At 43.0% G+C, this 22,305-nt stretch overlaps 1 protein-coding gene and 1 long non-coding RNA gene across 4 annotated transcripts in view; one reads left to right on the top strand and one right to left on the bottom strand.

The window, feature by feature from the left end:
* Positions 1–8,499: 8,499 nt before the first annotated feature.
* Positions 8,500–22,305, top strand: part of TTC6 (tetratricopeptide repeat domain 6) — a 170,340-nt gene continuing 156,534 nt past the window's right edge. Inside the window, exon 1 of one of the 3 annotated variants that reach the window (XM_084791644.1) lies at positions 8,500–8,665. In XM_084791644.1, the coding sequence (XP_084647770.1) occupies positions 8,585–8,665 (81 nt within the window). In that variant the 5' untranslated portion in view covers positions 8,500–8,584. Of the gene's footprint in view, positions 8,666–10,984; positions 11,102–22,305 lie in introns of those variants that run through there. The other 2 variants (XM_084791645.1, XM_084791646.1) reach the window with 2 other exon arrangements.
* LOC311603242 lies at positions 17,118–21,110 on the bottom strand. Its single transcript, XR_014781017.1, has 3 exons — positions 21,083–21,110; positions 20,377–20,503; positions 17,118–17,142 (listed from the first exon to the last, which is right to left on the bottom strand). It is a non-coding gene; the product is annotated as an uncharacterized lncRNA (long non-coding RNA).

Raw genomic sequence — 22,305 nt, 5'->3', positions numbered from 1 at the left:
CCATTTTTCCATTGTATTTGTTTCTTGATCACCCCCACCCCCACCCCCAATTTGAAGCTAAATTGCAGATACAACCAGGGAAGGTTACATTCTTTGTCAAAAAAATGTTTAATTGGTGGGCAGTTTGGGCTTGCTGTTTCTGCTGTTTCCAGTAGCTATCGGTTTGATTATCCTGGCCACAGTCACTTGAACTTTAAGTCTTTCTTCAAGGCTTAGCTCATCTTGCAATGGAGTTTGTTTCTAAACAGAAAAGTATAGGTAGAGATGTCTTCAGAGGCATTTGCTCAGGCAGGGGACTGGTGAGATCTGCAGGGACTTTGAGTACTTCCTGAATCGCGTCATTCAGGTTCCACGGTGTTCCTGGATCCCATCCGGATGAGGAAATGTCTGCCCACTGTTGAATGCTATGAATGGTAGCAAGCCCAAAGCAGCTCCCCAGAGTGAGATCTTAGAATTTCTCCAACTAACAGTCTTAGCCTTAAGCTCCACACTTTGCTTTAGAGTCCTGCCATGTTCTTAACATTCCTGTACAACAAACTGCCCCCACCCCATTCTCTCCTGTTTGGTTCCCTCAATGGTCAGAGTAGCCCCCAGAAGGCAGGGACTATTCATATTCTTTTTCCTCAAGTAGAGCCTGGAGGAGAATTGACTAGCCCTGAGACTGGCCTGACTGCCTTCAGGCAGGGAGAGGTTGCCGAATTTAGAAAGGGGATCCAGAATGGTTGGGCTAGTGGCCGGGAAGAGCCTCCGGAACCTGCTCTGCCCCATGTTCAAATAAACCATCAGGTAACATCGACACGAAACACTCTCCCTCTCTAGCTCTCTGGACATGGACAGAATTGTAGCTACGGATTTATTGCTGACATAAATTGGCCCATGTATGATCCAAACAAATGTTTCACCTTTCCTCACTGTGAAAAGGCAGTGGCAACAGCACATATCAACAGAAGATATTGATTAAAAGTTAACCCCATCAATTTCCCATCAAGCAAAATGCTTTCCTTGGAGCAGAGCAGGAAATGTCGGGGTTTAAATAATGTGTTTAAACTGGCAAATAAATAAAGCTGGGCCCATGCGCTGAGGGGGAAAATCCGGCAACAGAGTTCTGGGGTTGAGGTTGAGCTTGCTTGCTGCCTGCTGGGCTCCATCCTGCTCTGGGTGGAGTTTGGCGCTGCCAAACAGAGTTTGCTCAGTGGAAGTTGCCTTCCAGACCCTCTCTAGCTCCTACTTTGCAGTGGGCCTTGGTAGAGGGAGCAGGAATTATCAGATATTGACCTCTGTGATCGCTCCACTCATAGAATACAAAGTACTGTCCTTCACCCATCTTTCCTGAGTCCTGTAATGACTTTTCTTAAAGAAACACCAATCTAAAACATGTGTTGTGTTGCAATGTACCAACCAGAGAGTCCCCAGGTTTATCTTTCCTCCCCAAATTTTATTTGCCATGGAAATGGGCATATGGAGAGTGTTTGTGAGAGTAAGCAGCTCTCTTTTTCATCTTTTGGACTCTTCTGAGGGTTCTGCAATTCCCCCAGCCACAGGTGCTTTTCTTGTCACTCCATCCCCACCAGGCATCTGTGCTGCTCAGCCAGCACATGTGCTGCATGACACTTGGGTACAGTCAGGCTCGCTATATATTGAGGGATAGGATCTATCAGGTCTAATGCAAATTTGTTTCCTGCAAATGCTTCTGAAGGCACAGGCAGTTGGGTGGTTGCGCTCCCTTCCCCCAACTCTCCTCCTTTCACCAAGCCAGAAGAGCAAAAACCAAAAAAAAAAAAAAAAACACCAAACTTCTATTGTGCAGTCTGGATCCCCTCTGACCTCCCCATGACCACCCCAACACCCCCTGCCAAGAGAAGTGGTTTCAATAAATAAAGCCCAGTGATAGGGTGGAAGGTCAGTTTACACTGGGGCTGCAGCTTCTAAAAGCCCTGCAGGTGCTGGAATAGGGATAAAGCTGGTCACCCTCATAAGAGGTGAGGGTAATATTTGACCACGTCCCCTGAATGGGGAGGCCTGGTGGCACTCAGAGGAAGGATAGCAGGCTACCAAGAAGAGACTTGATACCTTATGAGCATATACAGGGGGAGGAGGTCCCCCTCAGTCACAGTCATAGGGGAAGGGAGTAAGGGGAAATGGGAGGGAGGGAGGAATGGGAGGATACAAGGGATGGGATAACAATTGAGATGTAATATGAATAAATTAATAAAATATATTTTAAAAAGAAAAAAAAAAAGAGGTGAGGGTAGAGCTGAGGGCTAGTAAGTATGTGTGGAGATTCAGGCTGAGGAGCCTGTGTTGGGATGAGGTCTGGATCTGAGCACCCTGCTGCTATCTCAAGTCAGCTGGGATGCAGACAGACAGGAATGTAGTACTTTTCACCTCCAAATGAGACTCTTGGTCACGCTGCCCCAGAGGTGACAGTGTCTGGGAGGGAACAAAGCGTGAGGGATTTGTGGGACAGAGCCAGACAAGTTCCTAGTCCAGGAATGAAGGACCCCTGTGAACCTCAGAGGGACCACCTGCTGTGGGTGAAGTGAAGCTGACCTTCTCCTAGGATGGTAAAGAGTACCTCCGTGGGAAGGGAAGGTCCTAGAAGTATCTGTACCTGAAGGTTTTCGTCTTTGCTACTGAATATTTAGCTTTGTGGTCCACCTCTCCTGGCAAATTCTGAGCAAAATACTCCCTGCTTTTCAACTGTCACTATCATGAAGTGTGGTGATTGCAGCAGGACACAGTTTGAGGGTAGGGACCAGACATCAACTGCAGTGTAGATTCTGCAGGGGGCTGGCTCACTCTCAGCCTTACTTTCTTCAGTGTCACCATCAGCATATCAGAGTTCATCTCATAGCAGCTGAAAGCAGAGCAAACCGGAGACAAACAGTACAGAGAGAGCTTCCCAGAGTTCCAGGTGCAGGAATGTGAGGTAGGTGATGTGGGCTTGCCATGTAAGTGTACCATTTTTTTCCTCCCTCCCCGTATTTTGTTTGTGGTGACCAGCCTGGACTATCCTGCTGGCCATGCCAGTGGCATTCTTGTGTGGTGACTGGACAGGCGGCCCTTGATGTTTTCTGAATCTTCCTCTATTCCTTCTTGCCATGGAAACAGGCTGCAAGGATAAAGAAATGGTGAAAACTCATGCATCTCCCATTTCCCACTCTGGGCTGCACAGAACTCCACTAGGACAGTGGAACACATGGCCCCTTCCCTACACGCCCATCCAGAAAGGGGAAGATAGCTCCCAAGGACCATGCTCTAACTACCCTGGGCCCTGGAGATCCTTGTCCCAGGCCAGGATCAACAGCAGGCATTGGGAGTCTCAGCATACTTCATTCCTGGGCTCACCTGAGCTGTTGTAAGTCCAGAGAAAGCCTGGTTTGTGCTTAGATTCAAGGGCACCCCTATAGGAAAAGAGGGCTAATGGGAGATAAGCCAAGAGGTGCTGTGTCCCCTCAGTACCTGAGTTTAGGGAGAACTGAGATGAGAATGCCATTGATTGTCCCTGGTTGCTTTTGACTCATTCGGCTTCCCTTCCCATGAGCAGAGTCAGAAGGAACCGCTCACTTTTCCTTTAGAGAAGTATCACTTTGGTATTTCTAAAATTCCCCAAACCCAAGATGTCATTATAGCAAGGCATCTTTATTTGCTGTCTTTGAGACTATTTGATTTAAATTCCCTTTAAAAAAAAATCTTCTTCTCCTTCTCCTTCTCCTTCTCCTTCTCCTTCTCCTTCTCCTTCTCCTTCTCCTTCTCCTTCTCCTTCTCCTTCTCCTTCTCCTTCTTCTTCTTCTTCTTCTTCTTCTTCTTCTTCTTCTTCTTCTTCTTCTTCTTCTTCTTTTTCTTGTGTAAGTCCAATTTAAAATGAAGCAGGAATGCCGGCTGCATAATGGATCCTTCAAATACTAAAGATTATAAATATTACCTTGTGTGTACAAAAGGCTTAATGAGGTCATAAAGCTTAATTAAAAAATACAATACCATGAGTGGAAAGAACATATCACAACAGTTTCCTCAGGCATAGGTTCATCTGCTGGGTGAAGATTCATGAATGACTAACCCCTCCCACTGAGGGAATTTGGAAGGGCTGGAGTTCAGTTGTGGATGGAGGGGCCCTCATGAATAATGGCACAAATTTCAGACAGTGCTTGGGTGGGCTAAGAGGGTCCTGTGTGCAGGCTTTAGTAAGTTTTTAAATTCTGCTTCTCTGAGCAATCAGAATGGGGACAGATAAAATATTTCCTTCACCGGAGAACAGAAAAACAACACATCTTCAAAGTTTATTAATTTTTCTTGGGTTGGTTCTGGGGGAGGTGAAGTCTCAGGCAGTGGTCTCTAGCTAAATGCAGCTTCTGTTTTTACAGCTTACTCGGGGAGAGCTGTTAGTTTTTCTAAGCACAAACCGGGCATTCGTTCTCTAAGCTCAATGTTTAGGCTACAAAGCCGGTACAACTGTCTTACATACCTACCTTCAGAAAAAGAATGGTTCTGACCTCAAACTCAGCCAAATCTCCACTGCATTACCATGCTTGGAGCCCATCTAAGCAAAGCCCTTTGGAGGGCTGAAGTGTAAGTGGAATGCTGAATGTCAGCCCCTACCTCCAAGAAAAATAAATCCTTAATTCTCAGCCAAGTACACCTGCTTACGTGTATCTTTTCTTTTCAATGGGTCACTTTACTCAGAGCTTTCTTTCTGCTCCATGCTTGCTATTTTTATCTCACCTAAGAACACTGAGATCAGACCAGGCGCCAGACTTCTGAGACACCCTGGGGACGAGGTGGCTGGCTTGCTAAGGTCTGTTGTTAGAACCACCTCAGAGTTCAGGGTCTGGGGAAGGGGTGGTATATTAGCTCACCACAGGGTAAGAGTGGGGACCAGCGTCCTTGGAGAAGACTGGAGAGATTCAGTGCTAGAGTGGACCACAAAGTGTGCAAATTGTCTCACAATATGCCTGTTTCCATGCGGAGATAACAACGTAGGGAACACTTGGGCAAAGATTCCTCCGGATGCTATTCCAGGGAGCTGCCCTTAATGGGCAGTGCTGTGTAGTTTTCCTGACATTTGGGGTCCCAGTTGGATTTGGCCAATGAGGGGCAAAGGCACAGTGAGTGGTGAGAATTCTTCTTTCTGCCTCTCCTCTTCATTTCTATGGCTTTGGGGTCACTTCTCTCCCCACTGGGCGCCTCTTTTGCACTATAGCTCTCACCAGGCTCTACTAAACCCCAACATAATAGTATTTTAGACAAGACCCGATGGCGGAGAGAAGAACCAATCTTCAGTTATTTCCTCTATCATCCTTTTAATATTGTAACTCATCATAGGGTTTCTGCCTGTTCCCTTTCACTGTTTTGAGGTGCAGACATGTAGTTTCTAGGGTGGCTGTACTCTTGAAGGCAAGGCTGCCTCTGGGTCTAACATCAGAGCAAATTTGGAGCTAATCTGCTATAGTCATCACTTTAATTTGGTGAGATATATTTGATATCTCTGCTAAAACAATTAGAGCCCAAACCAAATATTAATACTATCCAAGATTGTTTTGACCTTGGCCGAACTAACCTTGCTGTAAAGCAGGGATTGAGACTTTTGCTAAGTTTTACTAGTATAAACAGATTGGAAACTAAGTCCAGCTTATAGGAAGTGCTCATTTGCATGTCTAGAATGATGTAGCATTTTTGGCTTTTTCGTTTCCACTATATTGAATTCTATCTAGAGTTCAGTTCTCTCCAAGCCTGTGACTTGATAACAACTCAGTATTAACTAATGCTAGATTGGTGACATTACTTGGGTATGACTATTTAGGAGAACTCTGTGTCCTTGATACCATGCTAGAAATTAAGGATACTAAATTTAAAAAATCTTTAAATTTAAGATATTTTTTTTGCCTCTGGGTATGTATATGTACCATGTGCAACCTCATACCCACAAGTGTCAGAAGAGGGCATCAGATCCTCAGAACCTGGAGTTCCAGATGCTTGTGACCCAGTATGTGAGTGCTGGGAACCTAACCCAGATCTTCTGCAAGAATGACAAGTGCTCTTAACTGCTGAGCCATCTCTCCCAGTGATCCCAAGTTTAAGGCAATAGTTTTCCTTACTTGCGAATAAAACAATGGTCCTTAGTAATCATGCTGGCTCACAGCTGTAGACCCATGGAGAGCTATACTTAATAGGAAGGCTGAGACAGGCAGCTTGTGGTCACATTCTTGACAAGCAGTCAAGATTCAAGGAGAGACTAATGTTAGTGCTCAGCTCCCTTGCTTTTTCATTTTACTCAGAAGTTAGCCCATGGGACGGTACCACCTACAGTTAAGATGGCTCCTCCCCCTCAATTCATCTAATTTAGAGGATCCTCCACAGGCAGATCCACAGGTTTTTTTCCTTGGTGATCCTAGACCCTGAAAAGTTGATGGCTGAAACTAACCCTTACACACACCACTGCTAACTATAATTTGGGTGGTAAAAATTGTGACCCTTGTTTTAGTTTCTATTTCTCTATTTGTTAGTGCAGTTGAATGTTCTTTTATTGGGCTATTCACACTGTTTTTTAGTCTGAATATATTTGAATGTTCATCTATTTTTCATCTACAGGATTATTTTATGGTGCTGGGGATTGACTCCAGGCACTTGTGCGTGCTTGATGAGTGCTCTGTCACTGAGCTACACCTCAAGTACTCACCTGAGATTTCATGTCTGCCATTATAGATCATTATAGATTTTCACCAGATTCTTATTTGCATCCTATTTCTTTTAACCACATAGAATTAGAACTTCATTATTTCTGTGCTTTAATGCTTATAAATCTTTCATCCAACTGAAATTAATTTTCTTTTGCAGAATACGAAGTGAATATATACATTTACTTTCCAGGTCTTTTAACCTTTGGGCAGGCTCTACTTATGAAGTACTTTGAATTCTACCTGGAGAGCTGCATTTGGACTTCACTATGCTGTGACACTTTGGAGATATGGAAGCTGGGATGTCACACAGAGTCTGCTATTACTTCTTGATCATGAGGTGACTCCAAAAGTAGGCAACAAGAGAATTAGTAGGAGGCGAGTAACAAGGATTTGGTTATATCACAGAATTTCAATGCCTGCTTGAGTAATTTTGATTCTGCTCTTCGGAGTCAAATTCCCCCTCTTTAAGATAATTTTCCCCAAATGCGTGGACAAACGATTGAACTAGAAATGATCATAATGAGTGAGTTAACCCAGAAGCAGAAAGAGTCAAATGGTATATACTCACTTATATCTGGACACTAGCTCAAGGGATATGTCCCATGAAAGTCTTCACTTATCAGGAAAGTGGGATAGAGGGGAGGACATCCTATTGGGACTGTAGGTGAGAGAAGCATGGGAGAATGGCAAAGTAGAGGGGATCCAGAGGGTCCTAGAAACCTACAAGAAGAACATGATGGGTGGATCTTGGCCCAGGGGTCCTGCTCAAACTATGGCACCAGCCAAGGACAATACATGCAGTAAACTTCGAACCCCTCCTTGGATCTAGCCAATGGACAGGACATTCTCCACAGTTGAGTAGAGAGTGGGGACTGACTTTCACACGAACTCTGGTGCCTCATATTTGACCACGTCCCCTGGAGGGGGAGACCTGGTGGCACTCAGAGGAAGGATAGGAGGCTACCAAGAAGAGACTTGATATCCTATGAGCATATACAGGGGGAGGAGGTCCCCCTCAGTCACAGTCATAGGGGAGGGGAGTAGGGGGAAAGCAGGAGGGAGGGAGGAGTGGAAGGATACAAGGGATGGGCTAACAACTGAGATATAATATTAAAAAAGATAATTTCATTCCTGCTGGCATTTTAGATCAATAACTATCATCACTGTGGTAATTTAAAGGAAAATGGCTCCTACAGGCTCAGGTATTTGAATACTTGGTTTCAGTAGAACTACTTTGGGAAGGATGAGGAGGTGTTGCCTTGACGGAGGGACTATGTCACTGGAAGTGACCTCGGAGGTCTCAAAAGCTCAAGCCAGATCTCTCTTGCTTTGCCTCCAACTTGTGGATAAGAAATAAGCTCTTAGCTACTGCTCCAGCACCATGCCTGCCTGCTGCCATGTCCCCAGCACCATGCCTGCCTGCTGCCATGTTTCCAGCACCATGCCTGCCTGCTGCCATGTCCCCAGTACCATGCCTGCCTGCTGCAATGCTCCCTGCTGTGGCGGTCATGAACTGACCCTCCACGACTGTAAGCAAGCCCTCAGTTAAATGTTTTCTTTTATAGGTTGTCTTGACCATGATATCTTTTCAGCAATATAAAAGTAAACTAAGACAAAATAACTAACTCCCCTTCCCTTCTTTCTCTTTTTCTTTTGGTAAAAGCAGACGTAGAATAGAGGTTCCCAGCACAGCACATTTCATAGCTCCATTGAAATTGTTGTCTCTTTGAACATCAGCGCCTTACTTATTAAATGAAAACAATGCTACTTAGCTCATGAATAGTCTTTTCTTATAGTACGAACACCTGCACACTGTAGAGGTGTGGGAGCTGAGACGATCATCACAGGAAGGTAATTTATTGTTGTCCTGAAGGAACTACTTCCATTCCTACAGTGAAGCGGTCCCCATGGAGAGTTCTCAAGGTCATGCAGTCAGTGCGATGAGGCCTCAGGATGGAGAGCCATTTTCTGCAGAGTGCTTTTCACTTGTGAGTATTCAGCAATCCTTTTGAATGTACCGTGTGAGGGAGTGAAGCAAACCTGCGAGGGAAAGCCATCATCCTGTCTTACAGAAGAGGGTGAAGGAACACTGCCCGCTTCTATGAAATGGGTGTGTCACAGAATGGCATTCCCTGAGAATGCCAGCGAATGCTTGCCTGCTTGGGTTGTTTCTGGGCCCATGTAGTTGTCTGCAAGCATCTGGGAGACGTTGTGTAACCTCCAGTGTCTGGAGCTTCATAGAGGATCTTCAGAAGTGCCCATCTGTGATGACTTTGATGTCACGTGAGTATCTGAAGTGGGTAGACAGTAGAGTGCTTATAAACTTTTGGGAGTCTAAGGCCCAGGTACTGAGCAAAGCACTTCAACTTACACTCTAATTGGCTTTTCTTCTTCTTCTTCTTCTTCTTCTTCTTCTTCTTCTTCTTCTTCTTCTTCTTCTTCTTCTTCTTCTTCTTCTTTCCCTTTAAAAGTGAAGAAATCAGGATGCAATGGCTTGCTTATCACACTCACAAAACCAAAATAGCTACCAACTAGACTAAGAACAAGTCACAAGCCCACTCCTTCCTGAGGTTCCTCAAGGAGGTACTTCTCGCTCATTTGACCTCACTTTTCCCTCTTCCAAGATGACTACTGTCTTAGTTAGAGTTTCTATTGCTGCGACGGAACACTATGACCAAACCAACTTGGGGAGAAAAATGCTTTGTTTTTGTTTACTCTTCCATATCATTGTTCATCACTGAAGGAAGTCAAGACAGGAACTCAAGCAGGGCAGGAACCTGGAGGCAGGGACAAATGCAGAGACCACTGAGGAGTGCTGCTTATTGGCTTGCACCACATGGCTTGCTCCTTGCTCAGCCTCCTTTCTTATAGAACCTGGGGCCACCAAACCAGGGGTCACCCTTCCACATCAATCACTAATTAAGAAAATGTTCTTCAGCACTGCCTGCTGCCAACTCTTTTCCTTGGAGGCATTTTCTTTTTCTTTTTTTTTTAAATTTTATTTTATTAATTTATTCTTATTACATCTCAATTGTTATCCCATCCCTTGTATCCTCCTATTCCTCCCTCCCTCCCATTTTCCCCTTACTTCCTTCCCCTATGACTGTGACTGAGGGGGACTTCCTCCCCCTTTATATGCTCATAGGGTATCAAGTCTCTTCTTAGTAGCCTGCTATCCTTCGTCTGAGTGCCACCAAGTCTCCCCATCCAGGGGACGTAGTCAAATCTGAGGCACCAGAGTACGTGTGACAGTCATACCCCACTCTCTACTCAACTGTGGAGAATGTCCTGTCCATTGGCTAGATCTGGGGAGGCATTTTCTTAATTGAGCCTTTCTCTTCTCCAGCAACTCTATCTTGTATCAAGTGGACATAACACTAGCCAGCACAGTGACTCTGTGGACCTCTGAGGAGAGTATTTGTGTGTTTATTTTTAATATGTCAACTGAGTGTGCATTTGTAGGTGGTACAGTTTATGCTAATCTTGGATTTGAACTCTATATGTTGGACTAAGGCAACATGGGGACACTCTGTGTCTAGCTTTTCTGTCCCACAAATTTCAGGTGTGACAATCCTGTGTTGTTTCTCAAAGCTGAACTTGATTCATTTCCTTTGTATAAACTATTGTGTTTTATGATTACACATTTTGTGAATTTTGCTTTTGATGAGCATTTGAGTCGTTTTCAGCTTTTACCCAAATAGACAAGATGGCCAGGTTTTAAAAAAAAACATTCAAATATAAATGTTTACAATTTCCTCTTTTCCTAAAATCTATGTTCCATACGTGTTTCTTGCTGTACCTAGCAGAGCTACTGGATGTTAAATATGTGTATGGTCACCTTTAATAGGCAAGACCAATTAATGCTTCGCAGATCACTTTAGAAAAATTGAATATTGCAGGATTTAAGATTAGTTTGTGAGTTCGTGAGAAACTTGAATTTCATGTTTCAGAGTTCAAGTCTCTTTGGTGGCAACATGGCAGCACACTGACAGGTCATATAGAAAGACATTATTTTACTAAAGGCATAAAGAAAGAAGGTGTTGTAAATGGTTTGTTAAGCTGAGCGGTTGGCCGGTCTGAGAAAATCAGCTCTTGTAGGTGATATCTGACCAGGCTGCCACCTCTTGGGACCCATTTCCACCACCCATTGAACTGAGACCTCCCAGAAGGGTTTAAGCTGCTGAGGCAAGGGCCTTGGAGCTGGTTTCTGGGCGCTAAGCCTGAGGGGATCCACCTTGGCAGGGATTGGGAGTGTAACACTGTTAGAGCTCAGGTGCTGGAACCTCGTGGCGAGGCTTGTTGCTGGGCAACAAAGGAGCTGGTCCCTTCTTCCATATTTAGCTGGTAGAGCCGGCCTAAGCCTTGTGTCCCCTCAATCTGTGGGACACCTGGACCTCCTGATCTGGGCCTCTTGATCCAGGCAGGTGAGCAGAGGCTGTGGACCGGGGTGCTGGTAGTTTCCCTTGGACTTTGGGGCGCCTATGACAATCGGCTGAGCCAATGTTCCTGCTCTCTCATCCGTTATGGCAGCTTCGCAATATTCAGTGTCAAATATAGGGCTGGGGTTGAAAAGCAATTGGGGCTGGGTAAGCAATGGGCTTCTGTAGGCTATACGTTTGAGTTAAAGGAAACATTTTGGTGGGAAAGCGAGCACGGGTTTCTGAAGAGGAGCTAGAAGTGAAAACCGCCTGCGGAAGGGGGTAGACTGGGCTTTGGGGAACGGAGAAAGGGGGGCAACAGATGGCAAAGAGGGTAGTGGGGAGGGTGAGAGCTCACAGTGGAGAGAATTAATGCCATCGCTGACCATCTCTGCCACCCTGAGCCAGGGCGGCTTGTTTTAAATAAGCCATAACCACACTACGAGGCAAGAACTCCCAGTGGCTTCTACCTAATTTCAGCATAGAGAGCGGCTTCTCTTGGGTTTGGAAGTAAACGAGCATGAGCTTACTGCAAGGGTTATTTGCTGCTGAAGGCTACACACAACACGAATCCTTTTGCAGACTTTTGTTAGATGAACTTAAGGAGACAGTTTGCTTTTTTTTTTTTTTTACGTGTTTACAACTTGCTCTTCTCTTATTTACAACTTCAAGTAGCAGCATGGTTTATAAGCAGTGAGCTGCTGCAGGAAGTTACAGTCTACCCACTGTAAAAATCCACTTAGAGCTACAGTTTAAGGAGTTTTGACAGGTAGTCACACCTTTGCAACAATGGCTACAATTAAGAAAACCGACTCTCTCTACCTTTCTGCTTGCTCTGCCCTCCACACCTGCTCTCATCTCTCTACGGCCAAGCAGCCACTGAAGTCAGTGTGACATTACAGAAGTAGCTCTGTAGAGTTAAGTAGATAGAATATATATATTCGTGTGTGTGTGTGTGTGTATGTGTGTGTGTGTGTGTGTGTGTGTATGTGTGTGTGTGTGTGTGTGTGTGTGTGTGTATGTGTGTGTGTGTGTGGCCTCATTTACTCGGGGTGGTGACTTGCCAGGGCCCTTTTCTCAATTATTTAGTTCACTGTAGCAATGTAGGCTTTGTGCCTTGGTGTTTGTGTTTAAGACAGGCTCTTACTATACTACCTAGACTAACCTGGCTGTGATCCTCTGTCTTCGTTTCCCAAGGACTAGCTTTACAGGCATGCTCCATCATGTTTAGCCTTGTAGTAAGTTTTGAAACCGGATACTGTAAATTGTCTAGATTTGTTTGTTTTTTTTCTTTTGAAATTATTTTGGTGACTTTAGGGTATTTGAAAACTTTTGTTTTGTTTTGTTTTGTTAAAAAATGTCTGCTGGGGAGTTTTGCAGACAGTAGATAACCAGCCAGCATAGTCGGCTACAATCTCCAGAGAGTGAACTGGCGAAAGTTGGATAACAGCTGTTAGAATAGGTGCATGAGTGACAGCCAAACATCTCTAGTTTACTATCAAAGAAAAATAGGAAATGTTGCAAAGCACAACAACAACAACAACAACAACAACAACAACAACAACAACAATCTCCAGTCCATCCTGGTGGGGTTTTCCCTTCCTAGAGGCAGGAAGCACCGGGGGACCAGAGTCACGGCATAAGACAGACAGCTTCTGAAATTCTATCCTCTGCTCTCAGTAACAGAAATTTTAAAGGGAGGAAGGAAAAAGAAAAAGAGGGAAGAAGGAAGACAGATTGAACTGTAAATGCAAAACTCTCTTCCCAGCATTCTACCTGAGCAGCAATAAGATGTCATTAAAAAACAAACACACAAATGGATCTACTCTGTGAAACTATTTTAACAAAATCTCCGCTGCTCGCAGGCCCCCAGTGAACAGCACTCTTAGGGCACTCAGAGCAAATGTCACTGTAATAGGCGAACAACTGACCAGGATACCTCTAAATTATGGGGGAGGAAACTTGGAACCAACTGTGCAGTATTCAGTGGGGCTGGAACCTGGATGGAGCCAGCGCCTTTGTGGGAACATAGATGCGGGTTCCTCGCAGGGTCCCCGACACCAGGAAAGGATTACCCAGTGGGTAGGGCCAGCACTTGAGACCTGTAAAGAAAGACAGGGCCAACACTTGTGACCCAGGCTTGCAAAGGACTACCTACCATGGAGAAGTACATTCACCACCTTGAAGGACACCCACGAAACACATATGCAAAAGACTGCTCAAGGGTGTGGCAGGCATCTGGGAGGCTCAGAAGGGGCAGGTGGGGTTGGCTGGAGCAGCAGGGAGGCAGACCATCCAGACTGCCACTCTCCAGTCTGGATCTGTCCACTGCACATCTATTCATCTTCTGTTTAGTATCCTTCTCTAGTGTTTCAGGCCAGCTCTGTCCTGCCCTATTCTTACACCCCTCCCCTCCTCCCCACCGGGATTCTTTACTTTTCACTAATCTTTCTGTTTTTTTTTTTTTTTTTTCTGTTTTTTCCTTCGATGAGCCAGCCTGGTTTGTGGGATCCACATGTCTCAGCCTCCCAAGAGCTTGGATTGTTTTAGGCTGTTTGATTGCATTTCCTCACCTCCCCTTCATTATTCAACCTTCGGTCAAAGTTACCTGATCTCTCCCTCTTTTCCCTATTCTTTCCCACCTTCTAGCTACTTTTCCCTGCTCTCTCCTTATCAGTCTTCCGCGTGTGGTTCTCAACCTTCCTAGTGCTGTGACACTCTGCCCCGCCCCCCCGCAACCATAAAGTTATTTTTGTTGCTATCTTATAATTGAAAATTTGTTATTTCTATGAATCATAATGCAAATATCTGAGTTTTTGATGGTGTTAGGTGACCCCTGTAAAAAAAAAAAAGCCCTTTAATTCCCTAAAGGGGTCGTGACCCACAGGCTGAGAACCACTACACTCGGCTCTTCTTGTACACAGTTCTATCGCATCCTTTACATCTTAAAATGATGAGTGCTTACGAGGGAATTGTTTTGATTTGACTAACACTGGATTTTCATAGTGGACTTAACTTTTGTTAGGCTGCTACTCTTAGGGGAGTACTAGGAATTGAGTCTGGTGTCCTGAGCACTGACTGGTGAGGCAGACAAGGAGGGTGCCTCAGCCTTACTACAGCGTAATCCATCTCGAATATTGCAATCCATTTCACAAAAATAATTATACTTAAAAAAATTATCCAATGGTCAACTCCAGGTGGGCAAGTCTCAACACACACACACACACACACACACACACACACACACACACACACACACACACGCGGCAACCTGGCTGCTCCAGAAATTACCAATGCAATTACTGGTCTCTCAATGAATGAAATATAGAAGAAATCCCAGACGAAGAATTTAAAAGGATGACTATAAATTTGTTTAAAGAAATATAAAAGGACACAAACTCCTGAATAAATCCCAAGGGGGAAAAAAAGGCTGTGTGAAATGAGGAAGTCAATATAGGATATGAAAGTAAAATCCAATAAAGAGATAAAAATAGTAAAACAAACAAACTGGAAATGAAAAATTCAAGAAGTTAAATAAAAACCTCTGTGGAAAGACTCACCAATAGAATGGATCTATGGGAAGGCAGAATACCTGGGCTTGAACGTGACACAAGGGAGTTGGAACATTCAGTTAATCATAGGATACATTAATAAAACCATATGAATGAAACATTTGAGATCTGTAGGGCACCATGAAAATAAATCTCTGATTCAGGCTGTGTGATTTTTTTCTAAGGAGACTTGAATCCATGCCTATCTATTCCAGAGAGGGCACTATAAGACCCAAGAAATGATCCCATCTGGTCCAGCATAGTGAGCTGCTGGGTTACTTATAGGAACACTGTTGACTCAAAGGCATCTGAATCACTGAGAAGCCAGTTCTGCATGAGCTTGGACTCACGGAAGCTGCATCCTTGGAGCTCCCTGCACAATGTACAGGCAGCGGAAGTCTTTCTCCAGCAGGTGTTGCTGCTTGTATCAGAGAGGAGAGGATCTTGCAAGTTTCATCAGTTCTGAGACTTGTAAGCATCTGTTTACTTCCTAAGTCTTATCAACTGCTTTTATTCCCTCCAAGGGGTAATATTACAATTTGGAAGAAATTGCTACATAACACACTGACTTAGAAGAAGAACAATTTCATGCTAAAGGCTTAGAAAACATTTTCAAAAAGAAATCATAGCAGAACTTTTCCCAAATATACGGGAAGAGATGTCTATCCAGGCAATGTTTAGGACACTTAGTAGACAGGACCAGAAGAGAGCTGCCCACATCATGTTAAAATTAAAATAATAAATACATATTTATTATTATTTTATTAAAAATAAAAAAAGAACAAAAACATATCCAAACTTGCAAGACTGAAACAACAAATCATATATAAAGTGTGGGGTGGGATGAAAGATCATCAGAATAAGAGGAGATTCCTCATCAGAAACTTTGATTTTCAAGCTCAGAAAGAAAGCAACAGCCAACCCACCTTACTATACCCAATGAAACTCACTGTCATAATTTAAGGAGTCATACAAATTTTCCAAAGTAAGAAAAAAAAATTAATGACCCTTAATCTAGTTCTACAGAAAATATGTGAAGGAATCCTTTGGACTGAAAGAAAGGTAAACACATCTATGAAGCTATAGTAAAGAGCAAACTGTTCCAGCAGTAGGTAAGCAAATGATGCCAATAAAGACACTACTACAAATCAATAAAAAAAACCAAGAAACATAATATAAATTATTCAAAAACAACTCAGAATATTAGTGATGTCAATTCTCCACTTAAAAGACACAGAGTACCAGATTGGTTTAAAAGAAGATTCATCTGGTTTTGCCTCCAGGAAATGAGCTTCACCACCAAAAGCAGGTGGGACCTTAGGTCAAAAGATGGGGAATGTGTCTCAAGCAAGTGGAATGAGGAAACAAGCACGTGCCACTGTTCTAACATCTGATAACCCAGTCGTCAAGTGAAAATGGTATATTTCAAGTCCTGAAAGTTAGTAACTGTCAACCAAGATATGTGGCAAAGCCATTTTAACAGAAAAATATATGGATAAATAATATTTGAGAATAAACACAGAAAGAAAAGATTTTCATCCACAAGAACATAGGTGTTGTCTTAGTTCGGGTTACTATTAGCTGATGAAACACCAATGACAAAGAGCAAGTTGAGGAAGAAAGTGTTAATTTGGCTTACACTTTCACATCACAGTTTATCAGTAAAGAAAACCAGGGCAGGAACTCAAACAGGCCAGGGACTCCGTGGAGGGATGCTGCTTACTGGCTTGCTCTCCATGGCTGCTCAGCCTGCTTTCATATAGAATCCAGGGCCACCAGCCCAGGCATGGCACCACCCACAATCACTAACTAAGAAAAGACTCTATAGGCTTTCCTGCTTGCAGCTGGATATTCTGAGGTGTTTTCTTAATTGAGGATTCCCCCTATCAGATGACTATAGCTTGTGCAAAGTTAAGACAAAATGAGCCAGAATGACAGGAAAGAATGCATTTCTTGCAGGGAAGAGAGCAATGGAGGGCTAGGAAAGAACAGGTCATGTTCAACACCACAAATCTGCAAAAATCCTATGCCAGCAGGGCAGGAAGTAAAGGGCTACTAATAAACCAATGGGCCAGAGAAATGATCAACAAAGTTATCAGAAAGAGCAAAACTTATCAATAATAACCTTAAATATAAATGGCCTTAATTCACCAACTACAGATACAGGCTAGCTGACTAAATTGGCAAACAAGATCCAACTATCTTTTGTCACCAAGAAACTCATAAAACTAGAAAAAAAAAACCATCCAAAATATGAGTGAAAGTTGGAAACAAACCTCCCACTCAAATGAAAACTCCAACAGTTTGGCATAGCTACCCTCATATCTGATAAAGTAGACTTCAAACCAAAGCCAGCCAGAAGAGATATGGAAGGCCACTACACAGTAATAAAGGGACAGTTCATCTAGAGAATGAATTGTCATACATACTTACAATGAGCTTATTGTGAGGATATATGCACTGACTCTTAGGCACCTCAGCTTCATAAAACACACACTAAAAGACATAAAAGAGCATATCGGTCTGGATGCAATAATACTGAGAGACCTCAGCACACTGCACATCTAGATAAGACTTCCAAAGTAAAAACCAGCAAGGAATCACCAAAGCTAAATTGATGTGATGTATACAGAGCATTCCATTCCTGACAGGGAATACATATTCTTCTCAGTAGTGCTTAGAACCTTTTTTAAAAGTTAGTCAAATTATCAGCTACAAATAGTATTTACAAATACAAACATTGTGATAATTTCTGCATCTTATCAGATAATAGTAGAATAAAAATATAAATCAATGAATAACAAGACTAACCTCAGAAAATACACAAACACTTAGAGACTGAATGCTACATTAAAAAAAATCATTATTGTGTATGATGTCTTTTTCTCCAAAGGAATTATCCCTTTATTGTCATCAAATTTTTAGATTAGTATACAGAGCACTGTGTTCCACCATGCATATTTTTAAAAATCATATTTACTTATTTTTTTGGGGGGCGTCATGTACCACCATGCACATGTGTTAGAACTATAGATTAGTATTCAAAGTATTGTTTCATCATGTATATTTTTAAAAATCACATTTATTTACTTGTTGGAGGGGGCATATATGTACCACAGTGTTACTTGTAGAGGTAAGAGGAAAACTTGCACAGATCTGTTGTTGCCTACCAACTGGGTTCTGGGGGCTGAATACAAGTCTTCAGGTCTTAGAAGCTGCAGAACCATCTCACTGACATCTATGTATGGTGTGTATGTGTGTGTGTTATGTAAAAACATGTGTTCTAGGTCAACTTCTAAGAGTTGGTTCTCTCTTCATCAAGTGTTCAAGTATTACGGAAAATATAAAAAGATGGAAAGAGTTACTACTTCCTGATTCTAAGTAGAATTATTCATATGTTAGGATACAAATGTTCATTTAGACCCTCAAGGAAATTTGGATCAAAGCACAAATAGATTATCTTTTTAACCACTGAGTTCTCAAAGGCAAACATTGTTTTCAAACTACTTTTATCTTCATTATCAGGGGTGGAGGTTATTGCCAGCTGAGATAAGCAGCTGTCCATGGGCTTAGGAATATCTGCTGGAACTTTAGTAGAAGTTCATTAGAAGTTGACATTGACATGACATAGAAACAATATTCAGCTATGGCCCTAAGGGAGAACCTGAATTCTGTTCGTAAACGAATCAGAGGGCAAGCCAAGTAAGCAAGCTGGGGCTCTGGCCACACTGCCAGTGTAGCTTTGTGATGACGGAGCCCCCAACACACGGGGCTCCTTTCCTTGTACTTGAGGGTTTCATGTCACTTGAGACAAATTCATCTGAGGAGTATTTGGTGTAATTTTACTTCACTTAGGCTCTGGAGCAGAACGCTGAGTGCAGTATCACACACCAGTAATCTCAGTGCTTAGGAAACAGAGGCAGGAGAATCATCAGAGGTTCAAGGCAAGCCTGTATACACCGCAAGTTCAGGCCTCTCAGGGCTTTATTGCAGGGGCTTTGCTGAAAGGAAAAAAAAAAAAGTGGATCTGGAGCACAATTTGGCTTTCCTGTTCCAATAGGAGAAATGACAGCAATCCCAGGAAACAGAGATCAGCTTGTTTGCGTCACAGTGTAGAGTCCATGCAGGAAGCACTCCGGAGGCAGCTGCCACTACAGTCTAAGCTAGTTCTGGCCAGAGTTTCTTCCTGATGCCTCCTCACCTGGCCCGGTGGGAAAGGGGCACAGGCTGGAGCTTGGCTCCTCTGCTGCCTGCCCACTGCCTTGAACCTTCCAGTACAGAGAGAGGAAACGGGATGCGCTTTCAAATTTGGAAAGAATAGGAGCGTGAAATCATCACTTGCCTTCCAAAGACTCTAAGCCCACTCTGTCCCACCTCAAACTCTGAAGTAGGCTTAGTTAGCTTGGTTTGTGAGCAGAAGATTTGACCCCTTCCTGCATTTCTCATTCGGGGACAAATGTATTATTTTTCTTTGACCATCTCCAGACCAGAGCCAGTCTGTCTTGCCCTCAAGAAAGAGAAAGTATACTAATTGCCCATGAGATGGAATTTTTAAAGAGTAATTTCCTTATTCGATGGTGCTGAGGGGTAGGAGGGGAGATACGGTCAGCATAAGCTGATCCAATAAGCATACAGATACCAGCCAGCTTGAATGCCACATAGGCGCTCCTGTGCATCTAACTCCTAATTCTTTATTATTATTTGCCATAAAACACAACTTTTTAAATTCATATTTGAAGGGAGTGTACATAGAACTGTTAAACAATGGACATTTGTTTAAGCTTCAGGAACAAACTAAGGGCCCAGAAGTTGGGCAGGGCACTCAGAACAGGAACCAAGAAGAGGGAAGTGCAAGTGGGACTGTGTGAAGCCAGGCTCTCAGCAGGTGTCACAGGTGCTACTTCTAGTCTGTGCCCTGTGCCACTTACTATTTTTCAGCCACTAGCCCCTGTGAGCATATTGTCGCCTGTGCAAACAATAAGGGCAGAAGTCCTGCGAGGACTTTTTAAAGAGGAAACTTCCCTAAAGGCTTTAGAGCTCCTTTCAAATGCTAATATTTTATGGGTTGGACGATAGACAATAGATTGTTTTTATCCCCCTGCCTACCTTCCCGTTTTCTTGTTTCTTTTGAGACAGGGTCTCATCCTGCAGAGGAGGCAAGCCTAAAATTCAACAGTGATCTGCTTGCCTCTGCCTCCAAAGAACCAGGTTAAGGCTGTGTGCCACCATCCCTTTTAGGTTTTACTTTGTAATATGAACCTCTAGTGTATGCAGAACTGATCTGGCCCAGGACTAGTCCTTGGAGGAGCTGGGTACAAAAAGAAAGCTTATTAGTTCCCAGGGGCGAGCTCTGCTGTGTTCCATAGGTTTTCAGTTTAGGGTTCAGCAGAGGTGGCCTTCAGAAATGGATAAGTGGGGCAACATTTTCATATCACCCCAGATGGACAGTAAATAAATTCTACTAGGAAGACAACTGTTTTGTATACGGATATGAACCTAATCAATATGGGTAGTGGTAAGCAAATAAATGCTTTAAATATTTAGTTATTACACATTTTAAATAGATCTTGACTTTATTTTTGGCACAAACCAGGGCATAATTCTTTCCTAAGTAGTCAACCAATGGCCCTGGCGTGATCCAGTGAGCACCTTTTCCTTTGATCACCCATCAAGTTCTGCCTTTAAAGTACACTTCATATCATCTCAGAAAGTATTTCTCAGTCTACCTACTGAGTCTCTCAGCAGCGCTTCAGTTGTGAGGAGGCTTATATCTGTGCAAGTCTTAATTAACCTGGCACTCCCACGTGGACCGGCAGGTGTCTGCCCTCCTCCTCTTTTCTCATAGTGTTTGGTAATCCTATTTATTATTTCAAAAGATTGAAGTATCAGTGTTAGATTTATGTGGAACATGAAATCAATACAGCATCTTGAGACCACCTGATACCATTAAAGCATTTGGTTGTCCACCAGCGAGCACTAGCTGTCTATCCAATCTTTTATGCCCTTCAATTATGTTAAAACTTGTTTACCTAGTGTTACTCTTTCAACAATCATGAAGACTTACCATTACATTTTAAATGAGAGCTTTTGGTATAAAGGGTGTTGTTGGCTTTCACGTTGTCTATGTATTCTTAGATCTGAGTCCCGTGGAGAACACATATATTCTAAACAGTTCTTTAGTGCCTACATTCTCTAGCTGAACAATCAGACCTGAACAAAACAAAACAAAACAATGCCATTTGGAAGTTGTTTTTCCTTTGCCATTTACTGCTCTTCAAAGAACATTGAGTTTGGATTTTTTTTTTTTAACTGCTGGTGTTTTTTTGTTTGCTTGTTTGTTTTTTTGTTTTGTAAGCTGGTTTGTTTGGCTCAGTATTCTTCCATCTCCACCCTGTCCTGTCCCTGCCTCCTGCGTGCTGGGATTAAATGTGCTTACCATCATGGTGACTTTAAAACCACTGCTCTGACTCATTCTTTTCTGTTTTTATCTTCATTACTTTAGTTCTGGTCCTCAAACTACTCTTCTTGGCTTCTGGGGAGCCCCTTTCCCTTAATTTCCGTGGTCCCTTTGTTCTTAATCCTTTCGCCATTTGCAGGTATGCACACTGCAGAATCTCTCACTGGTTTTTCTCTTGGTTCCTCCTGGCTTTCTTCCAGTAGTGACCTTAGTACATTCAAGATCTCAAAATTCACTTAGGGCCACAAATATCATACAAGGACTTGCTGAAGAACAGAAATTAACATTAAAATTTACAGTAAACACACAACTTGAAATGTACCTTCTTAGCCATTTTGAAAAGTACATTTGGGTGAATGATACATTTTATTATGCATTTGGTTATGGCCTAGACGTCAGTGACGCAATGCACCATTCCCATTTATTTTTTCAGCTAGGATAACACCCAGGGTCTTGCTCATGTTTGTCAAGTTGTTTCCCTTTGAGCTGCCTCCCTAAACTATAAAAGTAACATTTTTTGAATTAGTTTTTAGTTGCTCCCATTTATTTTTGATAATTAAAATTTATATCATTTAAAAATTTTTCTAGGCAGGATATTGCTGTGTAGCCTTGACTTCTCCAAACTCAGTACATAGGTCAGGCTTGTCAAAATTGTCCTTATCCTCCTGCCTCTACCTCCTGAGTGCTGGGATTACAGGCTTGCGCCACCACACCCAGACCCCATTTGTCTGTCTGTCTGTCTGTCTGTCTGTATCTATCTGTCTGTCTATCTATCTATCTATCTATTTTGGCTTTTAAAGACAGGGTTTCTTTGTGTTGCGTTGGCTGTCCTGGAACTAGAGCTGCAGACCAGACTGGCCTCGAACTCACAACTATCTGCCTGCCTTTGCTTCCCGAGCCCTGGGATTAAAGGCCTTTGCCACCCACCACCTGGCTCAGATCCCATTTAGTCTTAATCATTGACCAGGTGCTATCATTTCTACCTTGTTATGTCTGTTTTCTTTCTGCTTGTTTGCTAATTCTAGGCCTCAAACTAAAGCTTGCTTCTCTTTCCCTCTGTATAATATTACCATCCCCAACTGCTAATTTTATCAAGCCACTTTTCTGTTAAAAATTTTGAATGGTTCCCAGTAGGTCACGCTAAAGTACAAACATCCAGCATCCAGACTTTAGGAGTTAGCTGCAGCCTCTGTCTCGGTCTC

This window comes from Acomys minous (assembly GCF_964271855.1).
Source record: "Acomys minous genome assembly, chromosome: 8".
NCBI classification, from domain to species: domain Eukaryota; kingdom Metazoa; phylum Chordata; class Mammalia; order Rodentia; family Muridae; genus Acomys; species Acomys minous.
This window is presented reverse-complemented; position numbering and strand designations above follow the sequence as displayed.